Raw genomic sequence first — 24,299 nt, 5'->3', positions numbered from 1 at the left:
CGTAACTCGGAGATGGCTCGCAAGCACTTCTGTGGAACAGCTTATCATGGATTGCCAATGTCAGGCTTAATGAAGCCAAAACACAAAAAGCTTTGTGAGTCAGGCCTCGGGACGTTTTACTTGACTTTTATATCGATGACCTTTTTATCTGGAAACTGTATGCATGAAAACACATTCTGTGTGAGAATAAAAGAGAAGAGATTTGAGAAACCTAATGACAGACCTCATGCATCAGATGAAAGTTTCTGATGGGATCTGATTCCAGACCAGCAGGGTTAGTAAGGCTCCAGAGGCCGGGGTCTTCACTACCGCACCATCACTCGGCATCGGCCAAGTTGTATTTTTTTAGATTCAGCTGACACCCACTGCGCGTCTGCTTTCTGGTTCCCACAATCCTCTTCCCTTGTTGCCATAGCCGGCCTGTGTTTGTGTCTTTGAGGGTGTGGACTCAGCGGTTACTGAGTTGGTGTCTGATTGTATTAGATAGGAAAGCTGGTTTGGAACTTGGAAACTTGGAAAAATATGACTCATGAAGTGTTGTTTCTTCTTCTCTTTTGCTTTTCTCTCACTTCATCTCTCTTTTGATCCACCCACTCCAACCCCCCCAGCCAAATGATGATGTGATACTCGCTTATAGCCCACTACAGAAAGAAGCATCAAGATGATCAAGGATCAGACTCAGCGAAGACTATAATATGTCACATTTATTCGCTATACCCAATTTGATATTAAAACAAGTTCAGTGTGAGGTCGTTATAAGCACATATCTGCAGAAAAAGTAGCCAATCCAAGTGGGTTGAGTGGTGGAAATCCCCCAAAAAGCAGCGAGAAGAGGTCGGTTACCAGGGAACAGCCCTGAAACATTCATTCATGGTAACAGGCTAAATTACATTTTGTCAAAAAGGCTCACAGATTATAGATTTAAAGATGTCTAGTGATTGGAAGGTGGCTGGTTCTAATCTTAAACTTGGAAAAATAGTACTCATGAAGTCATACTGATGCCTCTACATAAGCTACAAAAGCACAGGCTGAGCTTAGCTGCGTGCCAAAGAGCCCTTGAGCAAGACACTGAACCCCAAATTGCTCCTGATGTGCAGTTGGCACCTTGCATGGCAGCCTCTGCCATCGGTGTATGAATGTGTGTGTGGATGGGTGAATGTAGCAAGTGTTGTAAAGCGCTTTAAGTGGTCAGTAGACTGGAAAAGCGATATATAAATGCAAGTCCATTTACCATGGCTGCAAAAAACTCACTGCCTAAAGGAGAGCAGCAGTCCAGTCGCAAAGGTTTTTCTAATCTAACTACAAGGAACATTAAACTGGTTTTGAATGGGTCACAATTTAATACTGATGCCTCTACATAACCTACATAAGCAAAGGAGACCATCAGCGGGAATATTATAGTTATTCTTAATGCCTGCGCAGGGTTGGATTCTGACTTATCCAGGTCGGAATGGTCATAAAATTGAACTATCTTCCAATGCAAAGTGCTCAGGATAATTTGAGGAGTCTCACAGCCTAAAGAAAGAAGCTGCTTTTTGGTCTGGTGGTACGTTACAGCACGAACAAGAAGTTTGCTTGCTTTACCATCGTCACATTCAGCTGTTAATCTTACATAGCCACAAATGGACACACTTCATTGCTATGCATCCTGCAAACAGCTTAGTTAAAAAAAACAAAAAGGTTAGACAATAAAGTATGTTGCGTCTGTCTTTCATTTGCTTCCAACACAAATGCATCTTTGTAGTGGATTAAACTACAGCAGTGCACTTTGTGTTATAATCCAGTTATATGCTTTGCATGGTAAAGCTCGATTTACCAAAATCTACATGAATTACATGATTAATGCAGTGCAGTAAAAGATGCAGTTTTTACCCTCTGAGATGGAGTAGAAGTGTAAAGCCTCACCAACATGTGAATGGATAACCATCTTTAACTTATATCTTAGGTTTTTTAGTTTGTTATTGTATTTTCCACCTTATCACAAAACCTGTTCTAGATAAAGTCTCTATGACTTGAACAAGGTTATAAAGATTAAGATCAGTCTGCTAAAAGATTAACTCATGACACCAGAGTCGAATGTCTCAAGTGACGCATAAGACTGTTTCTTTGTTGTTTTTATTTGCCAGGAATAAACACATTTTACAGCTTGTGTGTGTGTGTGTGTGTGTGTGTGTGTGTGTGTGTGTGTGTGTGTGCGTGGGAGAAGTGTGTGTGATGTGATATGTGTGTCCATGCGCATGAAGTGAATCACGACACCCTGACTAAACACACTAGTATAGTTCTGGTGAGAAAACTGGGGCAGGAGAGCAGCAGCACACACACACACACACACACACACACACAGAACTGGGACAGTGCTATAAGTCTCTCCCTTCTTCTGTCTTTCTATAGTTATGCAGGCCGCGTGGTTGGCAGCACTTTAAAAGCCCAGAGGGAGAACCCAGAGATGACCGTCCGTAATGCAGATCCTGTCCTGAAGGGGGCGAAACTGAGGCTGGAGAAGCTAACACAGGTACGTACACTGAACGTTGACACACGGCATTCTCACATTTTCATATTCTCAAACCATGGGACAAAAACTCCTGCATAATGTTCACCTCACTCGCAATTAGGAGTGAATTTGAATAAGTTATTAAAATTCAGTCTTGATTGCAAGTGAGGTGAACAGTGGGCAGGAGCTGTTATCTTGATTTTGCCGGCTCGCATTCTTCTCCTGTGTGCCCGTCGATCCACAGACGAGCAACAGTTTTACTCTGTGAATAGTTTTTCTCATTCTCAGTCGGCGATTACAAAGCTCATTTTCCCAGGAACGATATTTAGCTCGGCAATACTGCTTTGACTGTCCATTTCTCATCAAGACTTCTATCCGGAGGGAGCCATCTTGATTGTCTTGATTGTACATCACTGGCGTAGACGTTCGCGCCCCAAATGAAGATTCATTATTAATTCAGTTAGCTCATGACCTTTCATCCAGTGCCCGAGACCTTTTTCTATTTCATTCTTCTACCTTTCTTGCGGCATCATCATCAGAACAAAAGGTCAACTTGAACTTTGTAACCTTCCTCATAAAACGTACAGGCATTCCAGCATGTACATATCTCACATGAACACTGACTCGTTCGGTTTTCTTGTTCACATAATCCTCTTCTCAGCGCTTACGTTATTAAATTATTGTTGATTAAAAGGAGCAGTTCCCTCCGACATCTGTAGATAGCAGAACATAGTCGCTTGCTTGTTTTTTCAGCGAGGAGTGTGCAATTAGTACCGCTTTGCTGCATTACACTCGCATTGTTTAGGCTGTTACATATTCTCTCATTTGGCCAGTTTATTCATTTTTCCCACCATGCAGGCTAATACCCTGTGCTGTACACATGCATTTTGGAGAACTTCAGTATTGATGTAGATTAAACAGCGAGACAATCCGTAGGTGATTTCATAACTCTTCCTGAGAGCATTAATCTCTTCTGTGGTCACCTTGGCCGAGACAACACCACGTATAAACGTGGTTAGAATTCTGCAGGAAATTTGCCACTTGCCCTTAATTGATGGAATTATTCAAATCCATACTTAAATAATGATGCCATTGTTAGTCTGATGTTTTGCTGTTATTATTATAGTGAAATATTAAGGTCTGTGTGATGAAGGTGTTGTACGCAGTTGCTAAAGCCAGCAGAACTGGCCTGCGTTTTGTGTGTGTGTGTGTGTGTGTGTGTGTGTGTGTCTCCTCTTCTACATCTGGCCCTCAATCATCTTTTATCACCTTGTGTCTGAAGCACTGCCTAATCCAATAAAATTAATTGTCAGCACTCTACAGAGATGTCGTGAATAACAGGCAATAATAAATCAATTAATTCAACGATTAAACCAGATCTATGCAGCACTCTCAAAGCCCTGGCCCACATGGTAATATGGTGAAATGATTTGCATGGGTGATTCATAGAACCATGTAAATATGTTGACATAAAATGAGACGTCAAGGTTATTCATGATGATGATTCAGTGTTTGCCCCAAAGACCATGTGGCTGTATTTAGGACAGTGTGACGGGTTGATGAACAGACTAACAGGAAGCTAGTCAAGCAGAACAGAGACATGTATAGCTTGTCAGCCATCGAAGGATAGGACTGTCAATATTCCCACAAAAACACCAAAACCGTTGTGTCAACTCTCACTTTCTAATATTCCGAGCACTTACTTATATAAACATACCTCAAGAAAATATTAAAGGGTTATGACACAGTCTCAATTTGGTACCAATACCTGTTTACAACCTACATAAGCAGAAAAGGCTATCAGTGGAAGACTGGCTATTTCTGCAAACTTGATATAATTGTAGTTATTAGTAATAATAAGATATGTATTAATTCTACATTTAAATGTCTAAAAATGACCACACCTTTGTTATATATTTTGTTGATAAAGTTTTACTCAAGGTAACGGTGTGTTTCATTTGGTCTTCTGAGACAGGGAAGTCTGGGAATGAGACTAGACTTAGGTTAATACAACCATGAAACATTAACTCAACTTTGAACGTTTGTCAGATAGATTTTTATCAGCAGTGGAGGTTGTTTCATGGTGTAATCACTAGGGCTGGGAATCACCAGGTACCTTGATAATATCATGACGCAGCGATTCTGCGATAATCAATATATTGCAAGAAATTTCATCCGCAATACATCACATTATCTGTGTCACTGAAGAAATTCAGAATTTGAATGAATGACAGCCAAGTAAAACAAAGTGTATACTGCACAGTGGCTCTTCTTAACACACACACTGACCGCAACTTAAATTTGAGTAAATATCGATATTTGGCGGCAATGTATAACGTACCTCAAGACGAAATATCGCGATATATTGTAGTATCGATATTTTGGTACACCCCTAGTAATCACCACCAGTGATGCAAGTTCGATCACACCAGTCAACACTCAGTGAAATCAGCACTTTTTTCTCACTTCTTTTCCTCCATCCTCTCTGCAAAGTTACGTTAGTGAAGTAAAGTTTAAAATTTGCTGATGACGGTATGAAAATAAATACAAAAATATAACAAATTAGATATTACAGATATTACATAATATGTGTTTAATGCCTTTCAGTGGGTGGTATTACAACTTGTTCGGGTTGGATAAGTTGGATAAGTCCAACTTTTTAAAAATTCAGAGTGAGGAGGTTACATTGAGGAGTTTCAAAGCACGAGAGAAGCCTGCCTCTAAAACAAACACTCATGCTAGCTAGATCAAGATCTTAAGAGACAAGGTGAAGGTGCTCATGCCGTTTCTGTCCACAGGCGCCATCAGAATCTAAACAAACAGTTCCTTTTAGCAGCTTTAAATTTTACACCAAGAATATTGACTTTCATTTTTCACTTTCATTTTTAAAAAGCCTTAATCATTTCCAAACACTTGTGGGCACTGTAGCTCTTACCAAACTTCCTCAACCTGAAGTGAATTGTGTATTTGTTGGGGACTAATGTAAACAGAGTTACTCTCTCCAGTAAAGCACAAACAAGATGTTGAAGTATAAATCAAATCCTCCATCGGCAGGACCTAGTGCCGAATTATAAGGTCAAGATTGGAAATTGTAGTTTGTCAGGGAAACCCCTATAAATTCTGTTAACGCAAGTGTTGTTGGTGGTGGTTATAGAATATTCATGGAAAGTCATGGGATGGGACGAGCTAAGGTTTATTTTTCCCTTTCTGCTGTTGAAGCTTTTTCTGTTCTCCGTCTAATTTTGGTAGCGAGACCATTAATCACATTGGAGGAGATGCCAAGTCAGCATCCCCCCCACGCCATGTACACAAACACACACCACATGCTCACCATGTCATCATTTACTTTTGAGGTCTACTTTCTCATCCTATTAATTCCATGTTACATGTCCTGTTAGTCTATGATTTAGAGAACAATGTGTCTACCGCTCGTGTGTCATGCGCTCAAACACGAGGATAAGAAAAGTTAGATCCGTGTAATGTGTTGCGCGACAGATGGCTGGTGGTAAATGCTAACAACCCACAACGTGAACCAAAGGGAAATGTCAGATATAGCGCAGCTCATCTGCATTGCAAACAGTGTTCACTTCCAAATCCACTTCCAGCTTTTTGATATATTGAGAGAATGCAAGTCTGTGCACACAAACAAACCCTGTGTGTAGGTAGACTCTGTGAGCTGTTGTTGTCCTATGAACAAGTGTAGAGTCGGCGTTGGGAATCGAGAGCCAGGGCTGTGCTTCTTTCATGCTAGCTGCCGGAATGGTTGCTCAGTGGGGGGAGACATTTATCTGAAGCACACACATTAATGCACGCCATGTATTAAAAATTATTCATGCCTGTCATGCGTGCCATTTGCACACTTGCACAGCTCGGATGAGAGGAGGAACCGGGACAAAGGAGCCTCATTGGAATTTTATTATTTCATCATCTGTCTTCTTTCAGTCCCTGTTTATATTTCGATGTCCCAATTTTGTTTTTACGTGGTCATCAGACCTTTGCAGCGGCGGAGTGTTTCTCATACACTTTGCCCTCTAATGGCATTCTATTAGCGCAGGCACTCACTTGTCCTCGCAATTACAGTTTGTACTTACATGCTCAGCCAATCAGGGTGAGCCTAATCATCCCTGTGAGGGCTTTCCATGTACGGGGAAGAGGCAGTGGTCCATCCACACTCATCCACTTTTGTTCTTAAGTGACAGCAGAGGTCAACACCGCCACGGATGGCTTCATTAGCAGGAACGCTTTTCTTGGTACTCGGTCTCAGTCTCACACAGTATCCCCAGGACTGGCGTTTATAACTGGTGATTAAGCAGAATGCACGGAACACAGAAAGTGGTAGGCGACCAGGAGTTTGTGTTCCACCACAGAAAAAGTTTGCTAAGTTCAGTTTTAATTTGTCCAAAGGAATAGTTTACATCTCTTACCTGTCTCTTAAATATTGAGTTACCACTAAGCTAAGTGGTAAAATTACTGCCGATCCACCATCCATCATCTCTGTTTACTGTTAGAAAGCGTCCGAGCCAAACAATGGTAGCTTGCCGACTTAAATGTTAAAAGTTGTGTAGCTGCAGTGACAGCGTATACAAATCTTGGCATTCCAGCCTTCATTACTTTTTATGAATATCGTCCCATCCGTCTTGATTTTTTTATGATATGCAAACAAAGACAAAAGTCCATACCTTAGCCACACACTGTCAGCCTTTCCCCCCCTGTCATTAATTAGATAGTATAGACCTCGCTGGAGCTGCTACCATTGAATAAATTCATTGGTTTCACTTGGGAGTTTCAGTGCCACACGACCTGAATTCATTTTAGATTCTAGCCTTTCCACATGACTAAGGAAACACAGTCCTGGTGGAAACATTGCTGTTATGCATTGTGTCCTCTCTCAGCCCTCATTTGCAGTCCGATGACATGACGGTGAATCACCACACAGAGTCTAGTCTGTCTCCATGTCCCTTCGGACATGCTGTCATAAAGTAACCTTGGTTCCCCTTGAGTCCACGGCTGCCCCGCACCTACTGCACTGTACAGAGATGGCCAGATGTCCATCCTTCTGTATCCAACCTGCATCCATCCACCAGGGACACTAATCCAAAGCTTGTTAGACCACATGACCAGCTGCTGTTTTAAAATGGTTAAATACCAATTAGTGATAGACCGTGCACTTTAACTCAAAATATGACGAAACAATGCAGGTTTCACTATCATACATTTGCAGCCCTGTTTGTTAGGCACATGTTTTTCCCTGATCAAGCCAAACACCATAGTGCAGAATTTGTAGTCCTACTGCTGCACATGTTCACGGTCACAAACAAACGTAAACCAGAGTTGTATTTTCCTGCTCAGCCAGTATGTGTGTCTCCCATTGTGTACCATAATATAGCAGCAGCTTATACTGTATCTTCTCACCGGAGCCATGTTTAAATACAGAAAAATAGAATGGATTATGGCTGTCTGACAACGAGCACCTTAGGCAGGAAAACATTGTTATGACTTCTCTTAGACGATACAGTTCCAAAAAATATGCGGAATTTGTAATAAAATCGTAAACAGTTGACTCTCAGTTTGGCCTTTGTAGTTTTTAATTTGCCAGATTTCAGCAGTTTAGGGTGATATAAATCATCACGATAGATGTTATAATCTTGGTGGCTCTGCTGCATATATAGAACTGTTATCTTCAGGGGGGAAATAAAATAAAAGAAGATGTCAGCGCAATATATCTTTTCCTTTATAAAACTAGTGGGTGTTTGCCTTATCTCTCTTTTCAGCTGAAATTCATATATTACCTACCTTGACTCTGTAGAAGACACATTCATCATACTGTGAGCCAATTATAGGTTCCTGTCGCCGTACACCTGTGAAAAAGCCTAATAACCAAATATATTTGTCTCAAAGTTTCTCACTTTGACAAAAAGTTTAATGTTTTTCTTTGTGAGTTGATCAAATTTTACAGTGGACGTGGACGTTTAGAATAATCAATAGTAAATCTTTAGGAGAGAGGAGGTTTTCACAAGGCGTCACAGTTATGTAACATGCCGCAGCATCCGTGCTGCGAGTTAACACAGCAGTAGATAATATGGATGCACACATAGGCAGCCTGACCTCAATTACCCTTTAGTGTGGTCTATGGCCGGGGTTTTAGTGTTTGTGTATTCTTGTTCTTCAGTGTTTTTTGCACATGTGCAGATGTTTCTGGTGCCTATAGAATATACTTCATTATATTTCTGACCTTTGACCTCTTTACTATTAGTTGTTTTTTAATGTTGTGATTTGTCAGTAAGGGTGTATTTTTTTCTTTCACTACTCCCTGCAGTTCATTCTCAGGTCAGTTTAACACCTTAAATGTAAAAAAACAAGAGTGGCTACAGCCATTCTAGCAGCTTTGTCAGATTGAACTTACAGGCATAGCATTTACAGCAGCAAGCTAACAAGCTGACAGTGACATGCTGATGTTTCAAATGTAACGTTTACCATCTTCACCATCCCAGTTCTGCCTTTTGGTATGCTAACAAATTAGCAATAAACACAAAGTGCAGCTAAGGCACATGGAAATATCATTAGTTTTGCAATTATTTGGTCATTAACCAAGTTTTGGACGGATTCATATTCGGACCTGATGAGGGTGTGGCACATTCTCCCAGTGTTGCCAGATCATCCTTGGGATACAAGCACCTAGGTCTATGGAAACAAGACCAAAATAGGAACTTGATCAATGTATACTCTATACATATATGCATGAAATGATTTTGCATTCATACAAAACCATTTAAAAAATACTTAAATTAAGATTGCTGTGTACGGAGGGAGGAGAGGAGCAGAGGGAACAGGGTCATAAACGCTTTCTGGAATGCGACATTTCGGCATTTTCCCTTTACGATATAGGAGAGACAGGAGACATGGGAGCAAGTCCAAAGAAACAGCTACACTTGAGAAAAAAAAGCACACCAAAGCAACTCTACAGAAAAAACAAGCCACAGACGCAGCATTAAACTGATGTAGTTTGGTGTAAAAAAGCCGCCGTAATGACATATCTTCTTTCCAGTGCTGCCAGATGTCTGTTTAAAAAGTGCTCAACATTCATCCTGCGGCGACAAGGAATGCCTTTACAGCCGTACATGGCAATCCATCAAGTAGTTGCTGAGGTATTTTCAGTTTGGACAAAAGTGGTGAACCAACCGACCAACTTCACCATAAATTAAAATAAAAAATGTGCCAGTTGTTGTGTGTTTTGGGAAGTTTTTGTGCAATAGAGTTTCAACACTCGTTCGTGCGCTTTATTTAGGAGCTGTTGGTGGAGCTCGGCTGGGCCAAGAAAACCAGAGTCGAGCCGGAGGAAGAGGAGGGAGGGAGCGCACAGACAGAGAGAGGCAGCGGGGACGACTGTGATGATGAAGACGGCTGTGAAGCATCTGGTGATGAGAACGGTGAGTCATAAACACACACACACACACACACATGCAGACAAGCACGCATGCAAAAATAGCGGCGCAAACATTAGCAAACATACACCCCCACATTAACACACACAAACTGATGCATACTTGCAAGTTCGCCTTGGGGTTGTGCAAATACCAGGGTTGTGATTTACACATAAGTCATCAGCATACATATCTAGTATATCTATATGTCCGTACGCACACCAGTCATAAATAAAAGACAGCTCTCACGCACACAAACACACAGTTCATCGGCATGGTGGAGGTTTTAAAGTGCTGCAGCCTCCACATATCTTGTGCCAGCAGGGAAATGCCCAGAGGGAGGGATAGTACTGAGAGATGGATTCAACTGTCCTCTTTCCCCCTTTCTCCCTCTACCGCTCCCTCTTTTCCCCATCTCTCTTTCTGCCGGCCTCAGCAGTTTATTTCCTCCTGAGCCGGGATAAAGGATGCACTAACAACCAGGTCACCCCAAAAACAGAAAATGGAGAAATAAACTGTAATTATTCATTTATCTCTTGACTTATTCATCGTGCCTGCGCTTATACATAATACATGGGTGTCACGGGGAGATCTGAGGACCCCTGGGAGCCCAGAGGCAATCCCACCAAGTGGATATGGTTAAAATATGCTGCTATTTTAATTGTTGGGCATTTGCAGTGAAACAGTCGATGCACCGAAGAGGCTTGTAAAAAATATGACAGAATCACTAAAAACTGTTGGTTTAAAATCTTTCTGTTTAACTTTAAAGTCTCTTAATGAAGCAACAAAGTGAATAAAGGTTAAAAGCTTGATTAGTTAGCCAGTCTAAGTTGATTGGCAGTAATTATCACACAGGTACATTCTGATTGATGTGATGAAGCCAGAATTGTAGAAATACTGGAGTCATGTCTTGCAAATGGAAAAGTATCTATTTTTTTATTTGAATAATATTCCATTGTTATGTTTGTTACGTTATGCACACACATTAAATCTGTATGTATTTCTTAAGAATGACAACAGACAAAGTATTAGGTACACTAAAAACTTTTTTTGATCAGCCTTTAGATATCCCACCATGCAGAAAAGTGCTCCGTTGCATCACACCAAAGAATGATGTAATTGTGATGTCACAGTCAGCAAAATAATCAATTTCAGGGGGTGTTAACCATGTGAGGCATCTTGCCAGGCCTTCAGTGATATGCTGAACAAACATGGATTGAACCAGTCAGCGTCCATTGAGGATCTACTAGCCTTAGAGACGGCAGTTTCGGGCATAGTTTTAAACTGATGACCAGCGAGAGAAGTGACTATTTATTTTAAAGCAAAAATGGCGGCTCCTCAATGGTTTAGCATAAATGCTGCAATTGCATCAGTTATATCAGAAGTGAAGAGTCTGTTTCATTGACAGAAGAGCAGAAAACGGCACTGAAGGCTTGTATGGATGGAAGAAATCTTGTCACTCACTGACTTTGCTAAGAGTCTGATGTACTGTACCAACTGTCCCCACTGGTGGTAGCACTCTTCGACTAATGATCTGAGTTGTTGAAATTAGCTTGTGATGGACAGATGGTTTGTCCAATCACCTGCCAAGTATTTTTTGGAAGTGCTATCCTTTTCAAAACAGTTCCCAAGGACGACTTCTCAGATGGTTCCGTGTAACAAACCCTCTGGTTCAACATGCTGTCACTCCCAACTTGTCATATGAGGCAGCTTAGTCGATGGCCATCACTTTCAAGGTATGATGCCCTCCGCAGCCCTCTAGTGACGGTTTTGCACGTGAAGAACTCAGTGGTCAAGTAAGGCACAAATCTGGCTAGACTTTCAAAGTAAAGATTGCTGACAAAATTTCAACATTTTGACTGACCGTGACTTTGGATGAATGTGAATGAGGTTGTGAAATGTTTGCAGTTTGGTAATGTTCGGCACAAAAGCAAACACTTCTTAGGCTCAGGAAAACATCCTGCTTAACTTCCGTAATTACGTTACATAATTTCCCTTGTAACAGCCAAAGTTAACTGACTAAAGCAACAATACTTTAAAGAATTCAGTGTTGAAATCAGTTCCTCAGTGGTCACTTCGCTTCCCAAACGTGACATCACCTTTTACCATCAATTTCAAATTAGTGTGAATACCACATGTAAAAGCTAACGGGCCGCTGTTGCGTACATCAATCAGCATCATTCCACTGTGGCAGTATGTTCATGAATGGCTCCATTGTGTATAGTAAGTAGCTGATTAAGGTTTGGATTAGTATTGTCAGTAGCAGCAGAGTCAGGGTTTCCTCTACATGTAATTGACTGTGGCGCACCGCCACGGCAAAATAAAAGCCGCCACACCTTAAAAATTCAGACATAAATAAATCTAGTGTTAGAGAAAGGAAATATTTTACCGTCGTCTTCCACCGCAGTATTTGACGTTAACTAGCATGTTGGACATTTAGCTTGATAATTAGCTAGAGGATTAAAATGGTCACTTAGAGCAGAGTCCTGCACGGGTCTTATTTTGCAAACCAGCCCGAACCCGCCATATATATAACCGCATCCGACCCGTTTTCCGACAGTAGCACAAATTACATTCCGCACCCGAGCCGACCCGCTATAAATTGATACCGACGTCCGAAGGAAAATTGGACGGACACAATTTTTCAAAGTGAAAGTAAGCCAGCGTGGGGAATGGGAGTTCTGGGAGGGCGCAATCACGCATTAATGAGCTCATATGAAATATAAATGCTTATCATTTGTGTCGCTAATAATGACTGATGATAAGTGACGCCTTGAAAATGGCAATCGTAAAACCCGACCCGCCTCTCCAGGCGTCCGACCCGATCGCATCTGTGTCCGACACAGTACAATATTTTTCACCCGTGCAGGACTCTGACTTGGATAACTCCTCTCTTAAAACAAATAATACAAATATTTCTTTACAACATGAATGTTCATTCCAAGCCCATGCGTTCATGATGGCTGTGTGAGAGCATTCCCTAAATAGCCTATGACATAAGTAAAAATATTACATTATGATGACCCAAACTGTACACCCCCCCCCCCCCCCCCCCCGCCAGCGCCACAGTCTCAGAAAATACTGGAGGAAACACTGAGAGTGTTTACACTGATTATTTTATGTACTGTAGCAACCGTCTTTCAAACTAGCTTGTGCTCCCTCACAATAACGGCAACCAGATACGGTATTTGATCAAATATCAATGTCATCTCCAACCAAAAGCCTGAAGGACAAACAGTCCTGCTCACATACTGCAGCTACTCTATATACTGTGGAAAGCTATACGGTCCATGTCTATCTTTAGCTGGAAAAACACATAAGTTGATTAACTGGTCAACATACGAGAAGACCCCGGCCACCTTTATGGTGATGGAACTTTCCATGACACCAGTGTTTTGCGAATGGTTTCTGTGGTCATGTTGCTGACGACAATTAGTTTCAGGTCAGATCAGTAATCTCATGACACTGTTTGTAGGCTGTTTGGTTAGAAAAGAGCAGGGTATACGTTTTAATTGCTGGAGGCATTTTCTTCGTATGATTGATTGTCACACTTTACTGAACTAGCGCTCGTTCTTCTGCATCATCACTTTGTTACCCATGACCCATGAGGTCGTATGTGATGTCATCGGGTGGTGGCAACGGCCCAGGGGGCAGGACGTAATAGGGTCAAAGATCACTGTCACATTAATTACCCCTGTACTGTCCTCGTCATTGCTATGGTCATGAGTTTGTATCCCTACGAGTGTTGTTGTTCGTCATTCATGATTCTGAACTTTATATCAGTGGTTCCCAGCCCCCGAGCCATGTACAATATCCAAAAAAAGACAAATAATACTTTTGGAACTTCATAGGTCCGTTGTGAAGTATTGAATTTGAGGTTTATTTGCCCTTGTTGAGCTTACATTAAGATACCAGCTAAAACAAACAAAAAATAGACCATCTGTGTTCAGTTCAGTTCTCCATGTAGTTTGTGGAGTTCTGCCTTCCAGACCCAAACCTTATAGTGAAAAGATAAGTCATAAAATGAAGCTATTTTTCACGACAGACTGCTGAGGATGAATTGCGGAGTCTTGCGGACTGAGGAAATAAACTGATCTGTAGTCTGTTGGTACCGCGGCAGATTCTTCTGTGTTGCCAGATGGCAGCAGAGCATCTGTCTCGCAACATTCGCTGCTAGTCTATCACTTGCTCTTGGCTTATTATTATAGAAAGATATAAAAGACATAACATTACGGGACAATGCTAATAACTTTAGCTTCCTCAACAAAATAAGGATTACATGTAACCTTGCCATGCATCCTGAAAACTGCTGCGTTGGAAGATCAAGATCTTTACAACGCAAGGAGGTGGTGCTCATACCACTTTTGTCCACAGGGGCCGCCAGAATCAACATCAAATTAGACTTCCTTGTAGCTGCTTTAAGCCTCAATTTTGGGCCTGTGGAGAACTCTAAAGAAACAATAAAACCTTAAGAGAGAATTTGAGATAACTTGAAAGGAACGAGAGATCAAGGGCCCAATGCATGTGTTATACCTTGTGATTATAAAAAATGTTCGGTGATGTAAAAAGGGTCAGGATCGTCTGCTGTAGGTATGCACTGTCAGAGTTAGCTATTGAGGTTACTGGATCTGATGCCACTAATCCCTCAATAAGCATCCGAGCATCATCTCCACATCACAGTTCTAACATTTTTCTATATCCAAACTAAGACCGTTGAGTCAAATGGGAAATTTTTCGTGTGGGTGTTTTACAAGAACAAAACTGTATTTAAGATCTCAGGCTGCAAACTTTTGGCAATTCATTTAAAGAATTATAAACCACAATATTTCAAATCAGGCGACAGGAGATAAAAGTCTGGATTATGTTTCCAACATGCAAACACTGTTTATGTAGTCGTTGTGAATGGAGGACTGTGTTCATGACGGGATAAAACATGTGTGCCGCCTTGAATGTTTGTTTTCTCATACTGCATCAGCCTCTTATTTCACCGCTCTAACAGGAAGGTATTTGTTGGTACATTTGTCATACCCTTTAAAATAACCTTGATGTGTCAGATCTGTTGAAAGCCATGCCTCCCGCTGGGCCTGAAACTAGTAGGCTGGCTATTTACAGAGAAAATTGCTGGTTATGATTCACCGAGCTGGTGGGGATCGTGTCTCTCGAGCCACAGTGAATTCCTGGAGAAAGAACTACAATGAGTGACAAAAGGGGGATTTTCTGCTTGTCTCCCTGTTTGATGGCATCTCTATGCATTCAAACAAGGCTCCTACGCACTGAAGCTGACAGGGCGATGCAGTGTCAACCAGACCACACAAATCACACAGGGTCATTTGCCTTTTTGTTCCCGTTCTCTACACCGAGTCAGCCGCTCTGAGTTAATGTGTGAATAAAAATACCATCAAATGAATAAATGTAGGCTGCTCTGAAGTTTTTTTTCTCGGATACATCTGCCACCAAATCTGCCCGTCCACGCTTGTCTGACTCTCTCTCAATTTAAAATTCCGCTTACAAACGGCTTCTTTCAAAATCTGAATTGCTGAGATGCGAGGCTTATTATTTTTTCGCAGGAAGGGAAGAGCACAGAAACAGAAACTGTGCTCGCGTGAGAAGGAGAGTGTGGACGTGCACGCACAGACGACTGTTTACGGCCATCGTGTTTGTTAATGCGCGCCCGACATGTGCTTTATCTGTTTGATTTAAGCGAGTTTGGTGGCGGCACTTCTGTCGCTGCAATGCATTTGTGTGTAATCCAGTATGTTTTATGGATGGCCCCGTTCTCCGTCTGACTGGCTGAAACGGATCCAGTACCGTGCTGCTTCTTGACTTATAATGACTTTCTCAATATCTACCCGCTGTTTTCTTCAACGCACACATGATCGAGCTTAACTTTCTCTTCTTCTCTATCCCTGGGCTGCAGTTATGAACAGGGGTCATAAAATGAAGAAAACACCCCGCCCGCCTGTAATTAATTCTCACGACATTTGGGCTTTGAAGAAAACTAGGGACAAGAGAAGTGGAGGATGAGAGGTGGAGATGGTGCGATATTAGCCAGGGGCTGAAATCAAACCACAAAAATGTAGCCTCTAAAAGTCAAGCGTGTGTTTTATTAATGTTGGCCTCCTGACGGCAAGAAGTTATTTTAGTCATGCTGGGACCGTACACAGGCTGTTATTATTTGATTCTAGTCCATTTACAGGTTGATCTAAGCCAAGGAGGGGGACTCACTGGGCAATCATCGTTCACGGTTCAAAAGCAAAGGGAAAAGAATGCAGGCACCTCAGCATATGAGCAGTTGAAAGCAGAGAGCTTAATGTAGGATTTAATTTTAAGTCGACAGTGAAGTCCGGCCAGAAAAGCTAATTCTGTAGTGTTTCCTCTTACATTGTACTCATTTGATGTTTTAAAATCAGTGTTAGACTGACGATTAGTTAAATGCAGGTGGGGGAAATATTTTGTTCACTGTTCTTACATGCCTTTAGAAGCACAACTGTAGGTTTTACCGTTAAAAGAGGGATGCTAATTCACCCTAAAGTTGCTCTGTAGTTCTGCACTATTCAACTTAAGTGGCTATTTATTAGATTTTTCTGGGCTGTAATCGGTCTTGATAACCAGTATTCGGAACTGATATACATTGGCAGAATAACCAGGTAGGCCATTTATTTGATGACTTCGGTAACTAGTAACTTTGCAGTTTCCGATTATTGCCGGTTAACAGGCTGTTACTTTTGTGGTGCAGCCGATCAGACTGTGTTGTGGGCGGGACGTTGAGTGAGACCAAACGGAGGTGACTGCAGGCGGGAAAAAGATGCTGCATCAGAGCCAAAGTATCACATTTTAAAATGAAATTATCATCAATCAGACACAAAAGGCACAGACAGATAGATTTCACCAGATGGCAGCGGGGTGAACAGACTGTGGCTGGGGTGGGCGTCGTCTTTAAGTATCTGCCCCTATAATTGGCCTATAGCGACTATCCATTACAGTTTTTTCTCTTTTCACTACCACTCTTCTTTCTTCATTTGGCCATTCCTCATCCTCCTCTCGCCTGGAATTCACCAAGATTAAACTGATTGATTTTTTTCTCCTCAAACCAGCACGATCCCTTCTTCAGCTGCCCCTTCCCCACTCTCTCTTTGTCTCCCCAGACATATCCAGGTCCTATAATGTCAATAATGTAAATGTAATCACAGCTTCTCTTCTCTTCTCTTCTCTTCTCTTCTCTTCTCTTCTCTTCTCTTCGACAAATGAAATGCTGTGTCATACACCAGTAATTGCTGTGCTTTTAGCTGTATTGTGGTGGTGGATGCAGAGGTGGGGAAACTTTAACCTCCAGGTATCCATGAGTCACACTACAACCACTAATGTAAGTATAGACCGGAAAGCACCCGCCCGTTTCCCTTAAGAGACCTCACTTTCACGGTTTGAAGCTGCGCACAAAATCCCCGTTATGACTAAATGTTTCACAGAATGAGCTCCACCGTGTAAACAAAAACACGGATGAAGACATGTGCAGCACGTTTGCCTCTCGCAGTACACTTGGTAATATATCCAGGAACTCTTTGTTTCTTTACCAAGTACAGGACGTATCCGTGTGTGTGCGTGTAAGAGAATGTGTACTCGTGAGGGACACTCAATCCCTGTAACCATGGTTACCAGGTGGTCCATCTTCCCATGGGTGCTTATTTGATGGCAACAAAGGGGGGGGAATGGAGAGAAATAGAGGAGGTGTGGCAGGTTTTGTGCCATCTCCACTGCCAAAGTATCATCATGTTTCTTTGCGTCGTGCCTTCTTAGCATTGTAATACCTTGAAAATCTTGAATATAACGCACACACAACTGGATATTGTACATTGCGTGAACCCTTTTCTATTTCTTGTCCTGCTGCCATGTATCTCCCCGCTTCATCATCCCTGCCTTGCTCCTCTGGCCTCTCCCCCACTTCCCTGGGGCCAGATTCACAAGGCTTTTAGAAGCTATTTCATCTTAAAGGGAAAGGCCAGTGTTTTCCAGCGCTTGAACATGTTAGCCCTCTGCCTGAGGACAGTTTGATCTGCATTCATAAGCATCTGTCCAAAGGGAGCCAGAAAGAACAATAAAACAGTCTGGCGGGGCTCCTAATCTGCACCCGTGACTATAAAAGTTCCCAGAGCGAGCGTTCGCATCGGATTGATCAGCGCTATAAAATGAAACTGCTTCCTTTGTACATGCATGCACTGGAGAACATTAGGTCGTGAAACGTGCTGTGAATGCAGTGGGTATCCGACTGATGCAGCGGCAAATCCGGACTGAAGCATTTCTCCTTATCCTGCTTTTCATGCTTTCACATGTAGTCAATCGTCTGTAGTAAACAACAAGAATAGAAAACTAATGAGGGAGATCCATCAGTAAATACGCTTTGTGGGGAATATAATGCTGCCTTGCATTTAGTTTTGTTTTGTTTTTACCAACAAATACAGATCTGTCCACCGTTCACAGCAAACAAATGTCCATATACTGTCCAGCATATTAAATCCACTACATCAGCAAAGTGTTCACAGTCAACAGATTGCATAGGCTGAATTGGAATGATGTTGTGGTAACAGCAACAGTTACCTCCGGGTAGAAAACTGACCATGTTTAGTTGTTTTGTAATTTCCAGTCCTAACATTTAAAGATATAGAGTAGAACTCAGCGATACGACATGTATGACGTTTCTGCAGGTAAATTGGGTCTCTAACCTAACATTAATGAAGGTTTGTTTTTGTTTTATTGATATGCTATGACAGCATCACACATGCATTTTAGATTAATTAGATGTATACACTTTGAAATAACATAACTGAAAAAAGTTAGTGCAAACACACATTACGATGTTTTTCCTATAATGTCTCCTCCTGGCTACTGAAAGCATGGTGGTCCTGGTCCGACCTGAACAGTCCGGTCAGTGCTCATGAAGCACGAGGGGAGACCACTGACTGTCTAAAATATGGACCGAGCTCTCTGGTCTGAAAAGTGAAGCCACTATGAAGTGTGTTTAACCTGCATTCTCTCCGAGTCCAACATTATTGAAGCTTATGAGAAAAGGACCCCACTTCTCACTTGATTTATTACCTCATTATAAAGTTTCCTAATGAATTAATGGTCTCAGTCGCAGTGGTTCAAGTCTTCTTCAATACAACATGCCGTTCGTTCTGTATATGATGGTCTCAGTTATATCGTCACCCCTGGTTCCAATAATCCAAGATGGCGACACTGGAGACGTAACACATCTCCCTGATTTTTGTCTGCCATCTATGGAGCATTTCATGGATTGGATAAACCGTTGCCAGGGAAGGTCATCCAGGCAGAGATCATGTTTCCTTCAAAATGCATTTTGCAAAACAAATGAACAGTGTATAAATGAATTTCATGCTTTGGATGTTCAACTTTGTTTTTATCAGTTTTTCCTCTTTTTAATTGCTCCCCTTTGTTTTGATTCTTTATTTTGTTTATGTTGCCCGAGTCTCACAGCTGGGGGTATATTGGCTAAAAGCGGTAAACACACACACACACACGCACGCACACACACACACACACACACACACACACACACACACACACACACACAAGGGGGCAAAGACAGAGAAAGGGATGAGCTGATACAGAAGAGGACGATAGGAGGTAACAGTTGGTGCAGAGAGAAAGGGAAGACATAAGTGTAAGTGCTCACATGCTGTGTGTGCGTGCGTTTGTGCGTGTGTTTGTGCATGTGTGTGTGTGTGGTTGTTTGTGTATGTTTGTGAATGTGTGTGTTCAGCATGTGGTAATGGTTAATAAGCAGTTAGAGTGATATATCCTCAGGGTAGAAGATGCGGCTCATTAAAGAATTACACATTCACTTTGCTCTCACAGTCTCTCTCATTCACAGCGGCTTAAGGCCTGTTTTGTTCAGCACACCTCAGACAGATAAAAGAAAGGAACTCTACTTGGAATGCTTCACATCGTAGGACCTACGCAATAACTACAACATACTCACAGCCAGTTAGCCAACAATCATTTCACATTTTGGAGGGATACTACAGTCGGCCGTGTGTCTCTACGATCCTGTTGCTCCTCTGTGACTACATTTTCCTTTATGACTTTTATCATGAAGGTGAGACTGTTCTATAGAATATATAGGTTACAATATAGGCCCAGTCCCATAACAGCACTTAACCCTACCCCTCTATTTTTCAAGTTCATGCCTAGGGGAAGGGTGTCCCGATAACTGTTGGGATAGATTGGGAGGGTGGTGTGTTACAGCCCCTACCCACCAAACTAACGTCGGAGAACTAGCTGCGACAAAGCCCGACTGTGCCATGTCATGTTGCCTCTGTCAGGGCCAAAAAGCAGCAGCAGGGTCCCAAACAAGCTTGTATGTTCTGCGCCTGCGTGAAAGAAGATACTGAATGGGAGAAATTATGGATAGTACAGCGACAGAATCAAAGGGGCTTTCCTTATTCTTATTCCGTGTCACAATTTCTACACTGAGCTGCTCACTGAACAGCCAATCAGAGCGATTTCATTAACCATCGAGCCACTGCTGATATGCCACATGCTGAATCAGACAAAGAACTTCTGACACCGTCTGTCCAGTACCAGCAGTGTGGGGCTAGCCGCACCGGCTCAGGCAACTAACTCTCACTGGCATTGTGCAATGGCTGACCACTGGCCTCGTGGCTAAGAGCCTTTAGGCCTACATAACCTTTCAAAAGGAGATTTTAGACGCACACTTCAATCCAAGGGTTATGAGTACTCTTTATTATTTTCTTTATAACAGGCATAGGACAATGTCTACGAGTTTGCAGATGTCTTCGTAGCTAACTAGCTAGCCAGACAACGTTTTATTTCGCTGATTTGTTTATGACAGTTTCTCATTTGATGTATTTCAATATTGCATTGTAACTGTCAGTGGCATATGACGGCTGGTATTTAAAGTCCAGCAGCGCAGTTGCTGCACTAGATGCTGTTCCTCTAGTATCAGAATGGCAGGTAGGAGCACAGCGTTAGTATGGATCCATAATGTTAGCGCCGCTAGTGGTTATCTGAAGACGTGTCCATGCTTTTCTATCTCCATCAGAAAAATTCCAGATGGCATTGTGATAATACCAGGTTTGTCATGGAAACGCAATAGAAATCACCAAGGTTGAGGACGACATATTGGAAGTTTCCATTCATGCCGGCTTACATGAACACCAAGACTACTGATGACGCATGAGGATGTTGAAGGGCTATCTCATGGGGGAGATTTCAAATCCTCTGTAGCTCTGAGGGGCAAAGGGTCACACGGAAGTGAGGGGTAGATGTTAAAATTGGAAATGGGAATTTGCAATAGTACATAATTGTGTAGTTAGAACACATAGTTTAGAGAATATTAAAGTTCCTAGACAAAACTAGTCAGAACTTTGGGACTGAGAGAAAGAAGCGCAACAAATCTGCCTGTAACTTCAGCGCAACATACAACCTCATGGATTTATCAAGACACAGCACCGTTAGAGAAGTGATATTTCAGAAGCATAGATCCTAACTTCAGTCAGAGGAAGGATCAATGAGCCAGGCAGGCTAGACTAACATATTCAAGTAAACAACTCCTCTGCCCCTGCACCCCTCTCTGCTCCCTGGGGAATACGGGGGGGGGGGGGGGGGGGGCAGGGTAACAAGGGGGATGCCTTTGGCCATTTTGCTAACAAGGGCAACGGCATCCCCCCTCTCTCCCTTTCAAATGGCCTACCTCCTTTAGCCCCTATCAAGCATCTCCTGCATTTGCTACTCATATCCCGTCCTCTCCCTGCCTACCTGTCTATCATCCTGTCTGTTTCCGCTTGTCTTTGTCGTCTTTACACCTGAGAGAGTTTCTTCATGCAAGTCTGATTAGACATCATCTGATTATTAGTCCTCGACTCTGCAGTGATTCTGTTGTTTCCCTATCTGACCTTTTCAAAGAAGGGTGTTGCCCTTGCTTTGTCTAGCTTCCACATCCTCCAGCTTCATTCCACATTTATTCAAATGAGAATTCACATGCCACACACACACACACACACACACACACACACAGCAAACAACACCCCCATTGGCCTTTGTTGATGTACAACCTTCAACCAATCACTATGCCATGTTCATGCTTTCATCCACCTCCAATCACAGTCGGTCCTTTGCTGCAGTCCTCGGCTCATTTCTTTCCCCATGTGTTTCATCCAAAGGTGTTTATGATTCCACCGGAGGCTACGCTTCACCTCGGTGACCTTGGGAAGACGCTTTAACTGTTATTATAGCTATTTGAAAACAGGCCATACTAGCCATTAATCTGAATAGTAATTTTCAGATTATGTACCCACACAGTTACTTTGGGACCAGTGGAGCAGATGATAGAGATGTAGACTAGAACATCTGACCAGACTGTCAATCATTAAATAGACGCAGTTTATAAATAATTACAGGTGTTAGGGACACTGGCCAGATGGCTATTAGACTTAAATAGGCAGTTTTATAAATTACAGGAACAGTAAGTCACATGAACAAAGCTGTACTTTCTATCATTGATTGGTCCCTTCATCACAAATAATGTGTCTTTCTTTCCTATCAACCCAAAGTAATGCTGGACGTGAAATATTAGAATATGTTCTAGTTTCGTTTTTAGTTAGCATGCTAACATGCTAAGATGGTGAAAATGGGTTCACGAACAGACAGGACCGCCTCTTTATTGAGTTTTCTGTCCTGACTCTATAAAAGTGATTACTGTTGGAATACAAAGCTATTTGACACATATTTTTATAGGAAAATAACATTTACAGCAGCATTAAATCAGCATGTTAGCATGTAGATGCTGATTTAAGTAAATGACTTGAAGCAGCACCGAACCTGTGTACAACTCACACACCCTTAGTAATGTTCAAAGATATAAAGGGTGTAGAAACAAACAACTAAACCTTTGGTATGTATTTCATTGCATGATTACAGTGTCCTCAAATGTTTCCAACAATGTTCATCCCAGAGAAATCCGTAGCCACCTATCACTAAAACTGACGCATCAGGGGGTGAGGATAGAAGTTCCCAGAAGGACAAAATGTAGCAAAAGCAAAACTCTTAAACATTACCTCGTTCTTGTTTGTTCAGCCTAAATAGTGGATAGATTTTTGTCATCAAAGGTGCTTATTTAACAGTTAAGACAACTTTGTGATGTAATTTTGTTTCCATCGTTTTGATTTGAGAGACTCCCAGCTGAAGGAATAAGAAAAAAAAACTGTATGAAAATGAAATTCACTGTGCTAGGACCGTGTCCGTTGCTATGAGATTATGAAGTGATGGATTCCTGCTTCTCCCACTTGAGTTACATATTGGCTTTGCTTTGAGAAGTAGCTTGGCAGAGAAACACCAAGATCCCTTCAACAACCAGTTGGTCTCTAAAAGTGCTTGCTTGAAGCATGTCATACCAGTTTACAGTATTTGGTAAATTGCAAAAAAAATATTTTGTCTGACGGGCAAACTGGAATCATCCGATTCTCTGAGGTTCTTTCTGTATTTACATTCTTATGGTTTGATCCAAGTCTGTGTGGCTCGCTCTGAGCAGAAACGTCCTTCGACACGGAGCCTGTACAAGTAAACCCAAGAATGCATGTGTTATTTTCTGTTGTGTTAACATTGATTGACATCTCGCAGTATTGTCCCTTCAAAAAAAAGCCTTAGAGCTGCTACAATTCTCATTCTTACCTCCCGAGATAAAGGAGCCTCACTGTCACTCTGTGTCGAACAGCAAATGCTTGAAAACATCACAGCATATTACCAACTGGGGACGCATTGATGATTTTAGTGTTTATAGATTCTCCTTATATGAGGCGGTTGAGCAGGAAGCCAATTTCATAATATTATTTTTTGAACTCCATATATAACAAGTTGACAGCAGTGAAGGATACCAGGAGAAACAGTACAGTGTGTTGGCAGGATATCAGAATCGGATTATTTATATCTGTGGCCAAATTTAACATTTATAGTGTGTTCAGAAAATAGACATTGTCACTGGTGTTGAGGTATGCCTCTCATTATTCACTCTGATGTTCACAGCGCTGCCTCTTTTTCTTCCTTTCTTAATTTCTCTCTTGCCGTCTTCCTTTCTCGCTATCATTTTATAATTTGATTCTGATAAGCACTTGCTGAGTGTATAATCCACAGCTACCTTTTACCATGCTCCTCCTGCCCTGTGTGTGTGTGTGTGTGTGTGTGTGTGTGTGTGTGTGTGTGTGTGTGTGTATGTGTGTGTGTTTCCTCCCTGGGGAACTGAGGCTGAAGTAATGAAATGCTCATTACTGATTCAGCTGGAAATGCTACGGATACATTTACACTTCTACACGCACACACATCATCTATCCAGACGCTTTTCAAGGTCACCTCGCAAT

General features: G+C 41.9%; 1 protein-coding gene across 1 annotated transcript in view; it reads left to right on the top strand.

The window, feature by feature from the left end:
* Nucleotides 1-24,299, top strand: part of LOC115591785 (glypican-5-like) — a 59,164-nt gene that overhangs the window by 25,331 nt on the left and 9,534 nt on the right. The window contains exons 8-9 of the mRNA XM_030434099.1: nt 2,392-2,512; nt 9,777-9,918. Coding sequence (XP_030289959.1) covers nt 2,392-2,512; nt 9,777-9,918 — 263 coding nt within the window. The remainder of the gene's footprint in view (nt 1-2,391; nt 2,513-9,776; nt 9,919-24,299) is intronic.

This window comes from Sparus aurata, chromosome 11 (genome assembly GCF_900880675.1).
Source record: "Sparus aurata chromosome 11, fSpaAur1.1, whole genome shotgun sequence".
Classification (NCBI taxonomy): Eukaryota; Metazoa; Chordata; class Actinopteri; order Spariformes; family Sparidae; genus Sparus; species Sparus aurata.
This window is presented reverse-complemented; position numbering and strand designations above follow the sequence as displayed.